Here is a 16,813-nt window from a genome sequence, read left to right on the forward strand (position 1 = left end):
GCTCATCTGAGAAATATTCACATTAATTATTAATAGATGAAAATAAATTATTGTCCGGGTCATTTTGTTCATAGTCCACTTCATGCATATTGTGCTCAGTATATTCAAAATTAACCAGTTTTTCCTGTTGATCCTGTACACACGTTCCCAATGCATTAGTCTCCCCTAGTTTTGCATGTCTTCAGTCAATGACACGTTTTCTGATGGGCTATATTACTACCCTTAACTTGCATTAGTGTGCCTTAAAATGTTATGGAGTTCTGAGTTATGAATGTTTTACTGCCTCATGTCTGGCCTATAGAGCTTTTTGATGTTTTACCCTTATCTCTGTCAGTTTGGGGCTTTGCAAAAATTGTGAAACATTGGCAAAAATGCTTGAGAAAATTTTTTTTGATACTCTGTAATACACAAGTACATACAGTAAATGAGCAACAAGTTATATAATGAGACATATTGCTTGCGTCTGGGATTGGATCGGATATAGTTTTTTTAAAACTCACTGATCGTGATCGGCCCAAAAATCCTGATTGTGTAAAACCTTTATGTTATTGTTTTAGATTAAGTTGAAATCAGATGTTCTGAAACAGTTTGTTCCAAAAAATAGGCTTTGAGAAAGTTGACCTGAATATATTTTATTATGGTTAAATAAGAGCTATTGGACATTTGATTATAGTATGTTAAAAAATAAACTATGAATAATAATCCATATTTACACTTTCTATGCATCACTTTATGCAACTTATTTTTGGACCCTTCTTAAACACAACAAAAAAACGAGCCTTTTCACCCGTAATGTTGGGCTAATACAGTTGTGAATGACTGGCTGTCAGATAGTAAAAAGGGAGTCTTTCATTTTGTTTCAATTTTTATTTGAACGTTTAAAACACAGTACATTTAAGATGCATTACAGAAACAACAAAAAAATAACAGACACAAAAGCAATTTATATATATGTACAGTATGTAAAGGTCGTTGGGGGCCCTTCTGCTGAACAACAATGACATGTCGGTTAAATACATCTTGCTAAAGGCAGTGTTACCAACACATTAACAGTTTCTTGCCTTGCAGTAGAAAAGGCGACTTTGAAAGTACAGCATGCATCACTGGCTGGCAATTCTTTTCAGTGGAAGGAAAGATGCATGTGACCATGGTACTTCATTAGTTTCCCAGACTGTGCAGTTGCTTTTTTGCCCAAAATGCCACACATCCCCATGCTCTTTGAACCATTTCACTTTTGCTACTGCATGTTCAACCTTTGTCAAACATTCATCCATCCACAAAAACACAAACACTTTCCATATATTTGATATCTCCCCCGGGCGCAATGGTGCATTAGGGTGGATCATGGGATCTCCTGTGACTCTATCAACACTCAACCATTTTGCACTCACAAATGATGATGATCCTGACCTATAGCGACATGTTGAAAATACATCACCAGCTAAACTATATCTGTTGCTGTACATGTAGTTTAGAGACACTCTCTCAATTCTCTCAGTCTGATACATCACCTTAAACATTGAAAGCAGATCCAAATTGTCTGAAATTGACATTGTGCTTTGTTTAACAGGTGGAAGAAAAGTTTCTAGAGTATCATCAAGCTCAAAGTTTCTGTGGAAAATATGATCATGAGAGAGATCATGTAGGACATGTAACTTCTCTGCCTGGATAGCTGTGGCAGTGGGGGTCTCACGGAATAATGTTTGGACTTCTGTATCAAATATATCCAAAATACCTGGGCACATTAACTGTTTGCCTGCCACCTGCCATTCAGCTAACCATTTTCGCATCATAATCACTTCAGTGTCTTGGTTATTAGTGTGGTAATCTCCCAATGTACCATTGGCACGTTCAAATGAGAAGCACCAGAAGCCATGAACAGGTCCAAAGTCTTTAACACAGGACTTCAAATGTAGATGTAAATGCATATTCATCGTGCACCACTGTTTACCATATCGGTTTTCAAAGGATCTACAAAACATTTGGAGACATCTATGGGCATCCTCAATCTGCACATCATTAATAACTCTGGAGCATAGTAATTGTGTTGCTGCAACAAAAACTCTCCACAAAGAGTAGTCCTCTTCTCCTATGACTCCTTTAAGGGCAAAGGTGGAATAGACACAAACCCAGAGTTTCCACTGTGCTGCAGTGAAACCATCAAAAGCTGCCTCAATCTTTGCCGGTATACCAGAGTCAATGTTACTTGGAAGTTTCAACAAGTTTACCCTTTCCTGTATTGTGGCAAATCCTTCCTTGGAGATTGAACCTCTTTCTTTCCAAACTTGCATCACTCTTTTAGCTGTGCCCTCCAGCAAGTTATGCATTGGATCAATAACATGCATTCGAACAACATCAAAATATGGTAATTCTTGTAAACAGCTGTATCTGGCTCCATATTTACCCTCAATCTTGCTTTTGCTCGCTTTGTTTTTTTGCCCTCTTAGCATCTCTGGCATATCTACAGTGGTCCGTGTTACTTCTAACAGGCCATGTATCATCAAACCCAGAGTAATCAACCTTATTGTCTTCAGTCCTTGGAAAGTTTTTTAGGCACTTACTGCAACACTTACTGCAACACATCCAGTAAGTCCCCCGACCCATATTTCACAATGATTTTAACATAAAATCAAATAAAAGAGCTATCAATTATAAAAATCTGAAAAAAATTAAAATCTCAAATCTAGAAACACCAAAACATAAAAGCATTAGATGTGCTCTATTAAATATTAGATCACTGAGATCCAAATCTCGACTAGTAAATGACCTTATCTCAGAAAATAACTTTGATTTATTCTGTTTAACTGAAACATGGCTGTATCAAGATGAATATGTTAGTTTAAATGAAGCCACTCCTCCCAGTCATTTAAATACTCATATGCCACGAGACATAGGCCGTGGAGGTGGTGTAGCAGCTATTTATCATTCCTCTCTCCTAATCTATCCTAAACCAAAGGCCAATTACACTTCCTTTGAAAGCCTGGTTCTAAATTTATCTCATACCAAATCAAAAACCTGCCAGCCAGTCTTATTTGTGATAATTTACCATCCTCCAGGCCCTTATTCTGAATTTCTATCAGAATTCTCTGAGTTTATATCAAACTTAGTCCTCAGTTCAGATAAAATACTGATAGTAGGAGATTTTAATATCCATGTGGACAAAGATAGTGATAGCCTGAGCTCAGCCTTTATGTCCCTAATAGACTCAGTTGGCTTTTTTCAAACTATTAATGAAGCTACTCATCGTTTAAATCATACTCTTGATCTTGTTCTAACATATGGCCTTGATATTAATGAACTAAAAGTCTACCCTGAAAATCCTCTGCTATCAGATCACTTTTTAATATATTTTAACATTATCCTAGAGGATCTCGCACTGTGCAATAAAATAGTTAGGAGTAGAAATCTGTCCAATAGTGCTGTGGCTAAATTTAAAGAGGCCATTCCTGCTGCCTTAAACTCAGTGCACCATCCAATAAATAACTATGATATTAATTATAACCCCTCTCAACTGGATCTGCTTGTCGATAGCTCTGCTAGTCTACTAAAATCCACCTTGGACTCAATTGCCCCATTGAGGGAAAAAACTATTAAACGTCAGAGGAAAGCTCCGTGGTTTAGCTCTGAAACTCACACACTCAAACAAACAACCCGTAAATTAGAGAGAATGTGGCGCTCCAATAAAACAGAGGAGTCACGAATACTTTGGCAAGAAAGCCATAGTAAATACATGACAGCCTTACGACATAGTCCATCTACATACTACTCCTCACTAATTGAAGAAAATAAAAATAATCCGAGGTACCTTTTCAGCACTGTAGCCAGGCTAACACAAAGTCAGAGCTCTATTGAGCCCATGATTCCTCTAGCCCTCAGCTGTGAGGACTTTATGACATTTTTTAACCATAAAATTCATAAGATTAGAGATAAAATTAGCCACTCCCGGCCTTCACCTGGGCCTGCTGTACCATTAAATGTAAATAGGCCTAACCTAAACTGTTTCACACATATAGGACTTCAGGAACTTAAATCTATTATTTCATCCTCCAAACCATCGACCTGCCTTTCAGATCCGATCCCAACTAAGCTGTTTAAAGAAGTTATTCCCCTAGTCTGCCCATCTTTGTTGGAGACAATAAATATATCCCTATCAATAGGCTACGTGCCACAGTCCTTTAAAGTAGCTGTAATCAAACCCCTTCTCAAAAAACCTACTCTTGATTCCAGCACTTTAGCAAACTACAGGCCTATATCTAATCTTCCTTTTATTTCAAAGATTCTTGAGAAAGTTGTGGCGGCTCAGCTCTGTGAATTTCTTCAAAACAACAGCCTGTTCGAGGACTTCCAGTCAGGTTTTAGAGCTCAACACAGCACAGAGACTGCTTTAGTTAAAGTAACTAATGATCTACTCTGGGCTTCAGATGAAGGACGACTCTCAGTGCTGGTTTTATTAGATCTTAGTGCAGCTTTTGACACTATAGATCACTATATTCTACTAGAGAAATTAGAGAAATTACTTGGAATCACAGGGACTGCCCTAAACTGGTTTAAGTCCTACCTATCTGATAGGTACCAGTTTGTACACGTGAATAATAAGTCTTCTGTGTACACTAAAGTAAGCTACGGGGTTCCTCAGGGCTCTGTGCTAGGTCCAATCCTCTTCTGTATCTATATGATCCCCCTTGGTAATGTTATGAGAAAATACTCTGTTAACTTCCACTGCTATGCTGATGATACCCAACTGTATGTATCAATGAAGCCAGGTGAGACAAATCAGCTATCTAAACTTGAGGCCTGTCTAAAGGACATTAGGGCCTGGATGGACCAAAATTTTCTTCTTCTCAACTCAGACAAGACTGAGGTCATTGTACTGGGCCCACAACACCTTAGAGAAACCTATGCTAGCCTAACTGCCCTAGATGGCATTACTCTGGCACGAAGCACAACTGTTAGAAACCTTGGGGTTCTATTTGATCAGGACTTATCCTTCAACTCTCACATAAAACAAACTTCAAGAACTGCCTTCTTTCATCTCCGTAACATTGCTAAAATCAGATCTATCCTGTCTCAGGGCGACGCCGAAAAACTAGTCCATGCTTTTGTTACCTCTAGACTGGATTATTGTAATTCTCTTTTAGCAGGCTGCCCGAGCAAGTCGCTTAAGACACTTCAGCTGGTTCAAAATGCTGCAGCACGTGTACTGACTAAAACTAGGAGAAGAGATCACATTACTCCTGTATTAGCCTCTCTGCATTGGCTTCCCATAAAATATAGAATAGAATTCAAGATTCTTCTTCTCACTTATAAAGCCCTAAATGGACAGGCACCAGTCTATCTCAAGGAGCTTGTAGTGCCATACAATCCCCCCAGAACACTACGCTCTCAAAATGCTGGACTACTCGTTGTTCCATTTGTCTCTAAAAGTAGTATAGGAGGAAGAGCTTTCAGTTATCAGGCCCCACTTCTCTGGAACCATCTACCAACCACGGTTCGGGGGGCAGACACCCTCTCTACCTTTAAGGTTAGGCTCAAAACATTCCTCTTTGATAAAGCTTTTAGTTAGGAACCAGCTCATAGCTCATAATTAAGATGCAATAGGCATAGACTGCCGGGGGGGGGGGGGGGTCTGGCATGCTCGGTTGGAGAGAGGTTGGAGAGGGCGTTAAGAGAGAGGTCATTTAGGTTAGAGAGGGACCGGAGAGGGTCCCATTCCTCTTTCAAACACTCCCTCTATGTCTGCTTCTTCCCTTGTGTGTTTGCTCCTGTTCTCCTTCTGGCTTTTGTCTTGCAGGTCCGTGGGATCCTCAGTGTGGAGTTACAGAGTCTCAACAACTCTGTCTCCACCCTTTCCTCTGCACACACCCAACACAGCATAACGTGGATGGCTGTTCATCATAGGAATGGGATCCACACAAGGTTCCTGCTGCTTAACAGAAGGTTTTCCTTGCCGCCATGATGAATTCATGTTGGGTGTGGGATACATATGTATGTGTATATACGTATATATGCATATGTGTGTATCCATAAAATGAAGAGTCCGTCCTTAAGACTGCTCTACTGTAAAGTGCCTTGAGATACCATTGGTTATGATTTGGCGCTATACAAATAAAGATTGATTGATTGATTGATTGAACACATATTTGCCATATGGCCGAGAAAACCTCCAGTTTTCCTTGCAGCTGGAATGTCACTCGCTAAGGACAACAACGCTCCACGGACAAATTGCCCATCAATATCTAACCCCGCCCAAAGATGTTTTAAATCACTGACCAAAGGTTCCAAAAACCCATTGATGTGCTCCTTTGGCTCATGGGGACCAGGTATAACACCAACAACTATAATATTGTCCTTTCTTCCCTTGGAAGGCTCATCAATGCTAAGTACATTACACCAACAGAGTCGTTGATATATTTATAAGGCTGGAACCAGTCAACGTTGAGCATAAAACCAAGATTCCCAACCTCTTGTAAAAATGGCTTGCCTTCATAAACCTGAAAATTCTTCCAGACCTGCCCATCAAAAATGTCAGCATATATTCCCTCCTTAACATTACGCTGCCTCCACTTTTCACAGGACTCTTTAAAGCCAGGCCTCTTTAACAGATCACTAATAGATTTGATCAAACTACGATAACAGAATTTTATTTTGGGGTAAAGAAACTCTTTTTCATCTTTCCCGATAACAGATTTCATTAGCACAGTGTCACATTTCTTACGAAATCTTTTTTGTGGATGTCTGGGAAATGATACATGGCAACATTTTGTTGCCTTTTTCTGGATGACCTTCCCACTTGCATCATGTTTTAACATTACAGCTTCATCTAAGGTATATACAGAATGGCACTTTGGACATACAACCAATGTTGTAAAATCATTTCCATTTACAGATATAGCCTTCTTCAACATGTAGAAAGTTGCAGGGAAATGTGCTGCAATATTTTGCAAAGCCGGCGTGAAAATAAATGTACTACTCAGTACATTAAACAGAATTCTGAACATGTTTAAAATTGACTCAAATGCCCTGTCAGAGACTGTAAAGAATGACTTCCACTTTGCCAGTAGCAAAAGCAAGAATGTGATTATGGCATGTGGTTCACAACCACCAGTTTCCTCAGGATTTTCTCTGTCTTCATTTTCACTCCAAACTTCTTGGTCCTCAGAAAACTAAAATGAGAAGACACACAGAAAACATTATGATCAGCAAAATGAAAATGAAAGGGGATTTTTTCAACAGGGATAGGTAACCAGGATTTGCTGTAGTTACATCTGCACCTTCGACAGCAAGACAAACAGAGGTAATCTATTAAGATACAGTCAAAGATTTGCAACACTCTTATGGATTGGCTGTTATCATTCAAATGACTGATGAACAGTGTTAATGCATATTTAACAATTCATTTCATACCTGCTCATCTTCTGAGGAGTTTTCAGTGGAGCTACAAGGGGGGCTTCTGGTCACCTAGAGCACAAATCATTAAGACAATAACTGGATTAATAACTGGATTGTGGAATGTTTCACATTCTAACTATTTAGTAAAGGTCATTGTCACTCAAAACAATCTTAAAAATTCTATGAAACCAGGGAATAAGTAGCTTCTCTACAATAATGCTCATTACACATGCTTCTTCTGGTGTGTTTTTTATAGATGATTAGCAAAACAAATCTATTTCTTAAGTTTAGCAACCAACAACTAACTTTCAGTTTATTTACCTGCTCATCGTGAGAAGATATTTCAGTTGAGCTAGAATGGAGGCTTCTGGTCATCTGGAGCACAAAAAACAAACTTTATTAATAACTGGATTGTGGGGTATTAATATCAAGTACATGTGCCTGGACCTTTTTTCCAGCATTTCTGTGTCAGTGTAGTTGTTCATCACCTCAGTTTCCTTGTGCTGCTGTGGCTGCTGCTCATCTTCTGAGGATTCTTCAATCCGTTGAAATCTTCTCATTTTCTGGAGGAGAAAATATCAAGAAAAATATGACTTAGAAATTAGGACCACACACACCAGGGTTGGGGTCAATTATAATTGTAATTGCGTAACTGATAAATAATTACAATTATGGCGTAAACATAACTGAAATTATACTTGAAAAAATGTGTTGCTGTTGTAATTGAATTGTAATTGAGTTTAGATAATTGACTTTGCATGAAAATGCAATAAAAACTTTGTCTTACACATATCAGATAACACTCACTGTTCTAGGCCAGCCTTGTCCCTGACTACAAAATACATGTGTGACCAAAAAGGTCTCCTTAACAAGGAATTTAACACTTACTCAAGCCTCACAATGGCCCCCTATGGTTTCACACATGCATGACCTGGCCCGGCCTGGGCTGCAATTGTTCAACTGGCATCCTTGTCTGCTCTACTTCCCAAAAGGTGGGTTAATCCCAACATGTTAATCAGGGTTGGTTGTTGCATTCTATAGGTGTCCATTCCTCGGTTACCATGGTGAATGATACCTTGTGAATCTTCACACCCATACAGGTAGAAGGTATTACAGTTTTTCAGCATGAATCATGGTCTGCCGTACCTCGTAAAGGGCAGTTATTTTTCCTTTTTTTTTTTTTTTACATGGATTGGCTGTTATGAGGATAATTTGTTATTTAAAATATTAATAAATAAAGGGCGACAGCCTTGATTTAAGCCTAACAAGATGAGAAACAAATTAGATGACGGACGATTGTTTCAGTGTATTTTACAGTTCATTTAAGACATGGTTAAGGCATTTAATAATTGAGAGCGTACTTGTAATTGACTTTCAGGGGGGAAAAAATAATCGTAATTTAATTGTAATTCAAATAAATGTTGGTCAATGTAATCATAATTGAATTGTAATTGAATATGGATGATTGAAGACGTAATTGTAACTGAAAATTTTAATTGACTCCAACCCCGACATACACAATCCTTCAGTTACCTGTTGCTGATGCTGTTGTTCATCCTCTGATGACGACTCAACAAATCGTTTTGCAAAAGGTCTGCTCATATTCTAGAGGTCACAATACAAAGAAAATAATATTTAGTCATTGGCACGCAAATACAGTTTACTCATGCACATACAGTCATTATTGAATGTACACACACATATTATTTAATTTAAATTATCATCTTTACACACTCTTTAATATAAATACTGGAAAAGATAACTACCTCATGTTCACTTCATCATCCTTTCACACTACTCACCACTGCAATATTGTATATATATATATATATATAATCTTGTTTTTTCTTGTACATATTAGTCTTTAAATGACTTGTTTATTTTTAGTTGACTGTACTGTTAATATTATTGTTTACATTGTACAGAGAGAGCACAGTCTACCAAAGTCTAATTCCTTGTGTGCATTTCATGAATTTCCTTGTGATTAGCATTCTTACCCTATTCGTAAATCATTCTGGATTAAGAGTGTTTTCTAAACACCTAAATTGTAAAAACGGGTTCTCAACTGGTCTCACCCTGGGACCCACTTTTTACCACTGTCATCAAATCACGACCCACTTTTTTTTTTTTTTTTTTTTTTTAGAATTCAACCAATCAAATTTAGTTTTTCAAAAATAACTGTTGAAAACACATGTATAATCTTCAGGGTGAATCCCGCGAATCCATAAAAAGTCTTAAAAGGCATTAAATTAATGAATCTAAAAATAAGCCCTTTATTGTCAATAAAATGTCTTAAATCAATGTTTCAAAAGTGTTACATTTTAACATAAGTATACATTTATGATTGTAATTAGTCTCACATTTCAAAATAAATGGCAACATTATTATTATTTTTTTTTTTTTTTAAATAAAATTTTTCTTAATGGCTTTTCTTAATCGTTTCTATTTTTTGTTGTCATCATCTGTGTTTTTGGAGTGATTTTGATTATTTTGGTCTGTTTTTTTTGTTTATTTTATTTTTTTGTATTTTACTGTCATCTTTGCACACACACACACACACACACACACACACACGCACGCACGCACGCACGCACGCACGCACGCACGCACGCGCACACACGCACACACACATATTCTAGAGGTCACAATACAAAGAAAGTATTTAGTCATGAGCACGCAAATAAAGTTTACTCATGCACATACAGTCATTATTAAAATTATCATCTACTATCATCCTATTAAATTATCTTAATTTTTCTTGTACATATTAGTCTTTAAATGACTTGTTCATTTTTAGTTGACTGTTATTAATGTTTAAACTGTACAGTGAAAGCACAGTCAACCAAAGTCAAATCCCTTGTGTGTTAAACATACCTGGCCAATAAAGCTGATTTTAATTACAACATATACGAAGTGCACTAAGTTTGATCATCTTACCATTTCTCGATGACGATAAAACGTTGACTTGGAGACGTATTCTTCACAGTGGTCGCAAAACAGAAGCCCCCAGGTTCTTTTCCTCCGTTGATCCATTTCGTTTTCTCGGTGTTTCACAGAAACAGCATTAACAGTCTATGGTGGGTTGCTATGGAGAGCGTCACCTATACATTATCCCAGTAGATAAGCGTGACTTCAACCTGGAAGACCCACAATGCATTGCAGGTCTTTAACGGTCCAAAGTTTAAATGTGATTGGCCGTGTGTTCTACATCGGTGGCAGTGATTGGCTCTTGAGATTACAAGCGCCAAATGTGAAAAAATACAGCCCGCGTATCGTCGGAATTGCATTCGCATTTTAAAAGCATGGATACCATGGAGGGAAATATGGGCCACAAGACAACAAAGAAGTGTTCTAGGCCTAGGACTCGGACTCGTTCCAGATCGAGGTCTCGGTCGAGGTCTGGGTCGTGTTCTCCTCCTAGCTTTTCACGACCGGGGAGGACTCCTCCGTCTGGCGGGGGAGAAACATTGTCTTTCCGGACGCCAAATGGAACACTGAATGGGACTTCGAACGGGACACCAGCACGCCGACACTTGGAATTGATAACCCGGAATGACATATGGAGGTAAATATATTTAGTGTGATTCCTTGCTTTATTGTCTGAAATGTGTTTTCGTCATGATGAGTATGTGTGTGTGGACGCTGTATCATTCTGCTATATTGTGTACCTACATGGCCGGTGTTGTAGTTTAAGTGCCGACCATTTTGACTGGCGACGAACTCTCGCTAGCGTGGCTTGTTGCTACAGCAACGCGTTGTGCGTTTCCAAACAAACGTGTGTATGTGTGTTAGTAAAAAAAAAAAAAACATATAACATGTCTATGCTATACAAACTACAACACATGGCTTTGGAAAACGTGTATAAAATGTAATTTTAGTGATTTTTTAGCATTACGTTAAGTAATAAAATAGTAATAACTTTCAGTTTTTAAGAGGAATTAACTTTTATTCTGAATGAAAGGGGAAATAAAGGTCCCATGTAAACGTGGGCCAAAGTCCTTTCTGTCTCCATAGGGAAACACTGGAGGCAAATATGACTCTCAGTCCCATTGGTGTGTGAATGTGAGTGTGAATGAGCTGATATGTAAAGCGCCTACGGACTACTTCAGTGTAGGGATAATGAACTATATAAACCAAGTCCATTTACCATTTATCATCACATTATTGGTTTAGCAATGTAAAAAAAAAAAAAAACTTTATCCACCAATGCCAACATACACTGAAAAAAATGTTCAGTTGAATGAACTTAATTTTATTAATTTTAGCAGTTGCACGAAACAAATTTGTCTAAATCCAGATGTATTTTTTAAATTCATTCAACTCAATGTTTTTAATGTATTTCAGATAAATTAAATATGTAGTTTTAGCTCAATTAGTTTAAGCTTTTCCAACTCAAATGTCCAACTAAAATTATGTTCAGTGAACTAAAATAAATTATGTTCCCTTAACTACTTTTAATAATTTGTTTTTGTAGATTCAGGTCAATTAAATTATTTAATTTAAACATAATAAAATTTAATTCAATCTACTTAAAAATGTTAAGAATATTGTCTTTACTTTGATTCAATAAAGCAAGCCAAATGTAATCAATTATTTTGTATTTATTACATGAAATGTATATGCATCAACATTTCCACATTAACCAGCCATTGCAGGCACACTGAATTAAATGCTCACTGCATGAACATACAATGCAGCACATAACCTTTTGAACATATAAAAAAGAAAGTATCAGTTTTCATACCAAACATGAACTTAGACCACAATGGAGGACAGTAGACACTATATTGTGATTCTGTCATGACCCAAAAATGCCACAAAAAGAGCAATAAGTAAGCATAACTAAGTATAAATAAAATTTAAAAAAAAGCTGGATTAACACAAAAAAAAGAGACAAAAGAAATTCTAAATTGACCAGACTGTATAGTCTCACTCAAATATAAATGAACGACAACAAGCTTCTACTTAGTTTCTTCAGTGTAATAAAAGAACAGGCTCCTTTGTTCTTTTCTTCCGGTCTCTTTTGAGCTGTTTGCAATCCTTCAATACAGGACATAATGCATCTTTAATAACAAAATTAACAATCCGGGTGTGTGGCCGTCCAACAGAAAGGGTTTTCTTTGATCTGTTCCTCTGAAATGAACATGCTCTTACTGATTTAGTTGTTTTTAAACTGAAACATATTCTGGATATGTATAAGTGAACGTTCCCTTAATGGGGGTCAACACCAAACTTTTTAAACAGATGCTAGGACTAGTTTGCAAATGTTCTCATGGGCATATTTGTGTTTAACATCATGTTCAACATTTAGATGTATTGGACCTCAACATGTGTTATTTCACAACCAAATTAAAAGACAGTCCTGCAATATTTGTTGTTAACATTGAACATTATAAGAGGATCCTGTCCTCTCACATCCGAATAACAGTCCAGGAATATTTATTTTTAACATCCAACATTTAGCGATGCATTTGACTTCAGAGTGAATGTTCTCTTGACCCCCCGACCCAAAAAACATGTACTGTGCATTACATGTAGAGTGTGGCTTTAGCACTCCTACAGTCCTCCAGCAATCATTTTGTTCCGTAGTCCAAGAACTCTGGGTGACAGCTTTCCCCTTTCCATCTGCATCAGTACCTTCTGGATGAACTCGTAGTAGTATCTTAGCTCTTTTGGGTAAGTCATGTTTAGAGCATAAATGACTCCAAGCATCATTGCGCAGGCTTGAGCTTCAGATCCAATGTTGTCTAGAAGAATTTCTCCCTCAACGTGAATGCCAATGTCATCAAAATGTCTCGGCCGTCCTCCCTCCTTGTTGATGACATAAATGCCCATAGGAGATTTCTTTATGTCTTTCAGGATGTCATCTCCTTCGATGTCCTGTATATTTTGAGAAAAAGTAAACAAAAGAAAACATTTATTATGACTGGGCATAAATAAAAGGCTTTACATTTGTCAGGAAAAGTTTCTCTTTGATTTAACTATTGCGCAGTTGGCCTTATGTTACCTATATTAGGTTGTGCTTTTACCTTTATTGTCAGTGACCCACACAAAGCATAATATAAATAGATTTATTTGTTTCCTATACACTGCTATTTAGTTGTGGTATAGTATCTTGCCCAAAAGATGGCGCTATTATCTGACTGAGGCTTTGGCACATACATGCCGTTATTACTGCCAGTGAAGCCGCCTCCCCTTATACAAATACTGCGTTAGGCTGACTTCACACCAGTGAGCAAGATCGGTAACTAAACTTGGCAAAAATGTAGTAGAAAGAGCGAAACAGCTGAACAGAAACTGCATGTTTACTACACTGCCCTGAAACAGTGTAATTCTGTAAAACAGACTGAAATATTTTCTTTAATGTCATTGTAAGGTTATGACGAACCTTCAAAAAAAAAAACTTGAAGCATAGGAAATGGTCAAAAGTAAGGATTTTCACATACACATGCTTCCAACCTAACATAGGTGTATATACTTACTACTACGAATAATGATAACACTAAAGTTCAATGGGATGAGCCATTTTTTTTAAATTAAATAAAATCAATTTCCTTGGTTTACTTTTAGCAAACAGGTATAGCCAAGTATGCGGTCTAATCTTTATTTACTGCGCAGTTGCTGCTTTAAGTTTGTTGAACACACATCATCTGGCACTGGTCCCTCAGAGATTAAATTCTGTTGTTCAGCTCTGTGCCTTTAGCTACAGCTGCCACTGTCGTGCTGTTGACGTTTAATGTAGTTGAGATAATAGTTATATATAATAATATAATATTATATAATATATATTATATTATAGCTATAATATAATATAATAATAGCTAAAAGACATGTGAGGACACAAGACAGACATGACAGGCAAATGCAAAAACAATACCTCACCATATACTCCTTTATCAGATGAGCATCATCTTCTCCAAGGTATATGCAAAGTCCCTTGAGGACTGCTTCTCTTCTCAGATTGATGTCACTTGTCTCCTGAATGAAAAGATTAGGCTGAAATTATTAAAATTCTTCTTGATGCATCTATACCTCCAGATAATGTACAGTGTACACGTTACATATTCACAACCCATGTTGGCTTAAAAAAATAAATACATGTGACTTGAAAAATGTATTAGGGACGCCCCCTTTTTTCAGATTCTCAAGTTTCAAAGATGAAGGGCCACGTCACCTCCCTTTCATCCTTTAGTGTATAAGACTATTGATATTCCAAAATTGTGTTCACATATTTACCTCTTGCAAGACTTCCAGATGTTGGGCAAGTTTCTGGCCAACCTGAGCTCCCTTTTTCTGAAAAACAGATTTCAGCTGGTGCTTATCCAACTGGGCCATAAATGTTGTTTCGAGAGGTAATGTTGTTATTCTCTGGAATTCAGCATTTAACTGTAAAACAAAAAATGAAGATAGGACAAACAGCAATGTTGTCTTCAGTTATCAGTGTGATAATATATTTCAGCTATTGTAATATTGTAAAATCCATTCTTATATTGACTTCCTCATTAAACAAGCCAATTTTTGATAGCATGAATGTTTGTGTTCAGTGTTTTCAAACATTGTCCGATAAACTAAGGGTAGGGTAAGCAATCTAAATCAAATCAGCCAAAGCAGGCAGGGGTTCTGATCAAGCTCACGTATGCTACATAAACATGATACAGTGAAAGAAAGAGAAAGACTTTCCCAAAATGTAAGTATTTTTCTTTGCATCAAGGGGCAGGGTATAGTAAATAAGATGTTAATTTAGGAGGTTCTGCTCTAAAGTAGACACAAATTAAGTGATGTGCAGTAAATGCCTACCTCACTGATGTGGAAAAGAGCAGGCCACCTGGTTTTGACCTCTCCAGCAGTTGGCTTTTCCTGCACCACTTCTTTTCTTCTGTAGGAGAAAGTTTTTGACATCTTCTCTCTGACACGTGATGCAGTGTTTCGTTGTCTGATATCAACCAGCAGCTCTAGTCGAACCTTTTCAAGGCTTTCATCTGTTTCGCCAGCAGGGTGTGAAGGAAAGAAGTTGACTTCAGCCTTTTTAGGCTTCTTTACATTTTTTGCTGGAAGGCATTCATCACTGGATTTGTTTTTTAAGGCATTTACAGTCACTTCGGGGCAGCCAATTATTCTCATCTTTGTCCTGTAATTGGCCATTTTATACTTTAAGCTAATCATCCATGAATAGTAACCAGTTGCTGACTGTTCCTTCAGACAAGGAAATTTCTTGATGAGTGCCCCTGCTACATCATCGATTTGATAGTTTTGTGGATATGCTGTATACAGGAAGATCTCCTCTGCTAGTTTCTCTAAGATTTCAGACTTAAGTCCAGGAGCAATCTTCAGTTGATTTCCAGTGTCTCTGAAGCTCTCATTTCCCTGCTGAAGTTGCATTTCAACATTGTAAGAAAAGCGAGGAATAGGGAAGTTCCGTGGCCGTGCACGTTCTCTTAGTTCACTGTCTGAATGTTTCAGGATGATGGTGCTGTCAGAGTCTGTTGATGATGCATGGATTGAGGACGCACAAGGAGAGCTTTGGCTGCTTACTAGTGTTTCAGATGACGAAGAAGTGCTGGGGGTACTCCTCAGTGAAGAAACTGGACTCACACCCACAACATTTTGCATGTACACCAGCTTGATAGTCCCCCTGTCCTGAAGGTCTTGTACTGTGGTAAGGTTCATAAAATCTTTGTTGAAGTCAGGATCCATAAACTGAATGTTAAAATCTTGTTCAACTCCAAATGCTTTGCGGATTGTGTTGTGTAACTCTGTCAAAGTTTCTGGCATTCCTGAAGGGAGATCAAGTCTTCTGTAGTCATTGTCCTCTACAATGACTCTCAATTTTGGATGTGCCATTCTTCAATCTACATATTGAGACAAAACAAAAACACAATAACTTAAAATTGTGTACTGTCATTAATGAAGTATTGTATACCTACTAGAGATACCCTGATTGATCGCTCAGCCAATCAGCATAAAAAAATGCTTACAGTCACTTATCCAATAACCTTTGCTTAATAGTCTGGTGTCTGCGGCTGAGAGAAGCATTATGTATGAGATTAGACTAAAAGTAGTATTAAGTACATCAGCATTGTGTTTTAAATTAAACTGAAAATCAGCACCTTTGACTTTTGGCTTGAAAACTTTGTCAATTACCTGTAATTAATGACTATAATTGTTAGAAAAACAAAACACTGAATTGTACCAGTTGTTTTGTTTGTCTTTACTTAGTTTGTGTGGTAGTTCTTTCTTTGAACACGATAGTGTAACAGGAACAACTTAAACATTCATTTGTGGTTTACATTTCTAATGTGTTGTCCATAACATGAACATTTTTATTATTGATGGCAACATGAGGGTAAGTTAGTAGAAGTATCAGAGCACTGGATACATCATTCCTAAAGAAGATTCTCTGTTTTCCATTGCTGTGAGAATATAT

General features: G+C 37.4%; 1 protein-coding gene across 1 annotated transcript; it reads right to left on the reverse strand.

Moving 5' to 3' along the window:
- Window positions 1–7,078: 7,078 nt before the first annotated feature.
- Window positions 7,079–15,793, reverse strand: LOC114458581 (uncharacterized). The gene is made up of 6 exons (XM_028440992.1): window positions 15,187–15,793; window positions 14,626–14,682; window positions 14,272–14,367; window positions 13,027–13,269; window positions 7,837–7,952; window positions 7,079–7,163 (listed from the first exon to the last, which is right to left on the reverse strand). Exons 1-6 carry the CDS (start codon window positions 15,766–15,768, stop codon window positions 7,079–7,081), a joined length of 1,179 nt encoding a protein of 392 aa, XP_028296793.1. The 5' UTR covers window positions 15,769–15,793.
- Between the last annotated feature and the right edge of the window lie 1,020 nt (window positions 15,794–16,813).

Source organism: Gouania willdenowi, unplaced genomic scaffold (genome assembly GCF_900634775.1).
Source record: "Gouania willdenowi unplaced genomic scaffold, fGouWil2.1 scaffold_135_arrow_ctg1, whole genome shotgun sequence".
Classification (NCBI taxonomy): domain Eukaryota; kingdom Metazoa; phylum Chordata; class Actinopteri; order Blenniiformes; family Gobiesocidae; genus Gouania; species Gouania willdenowi.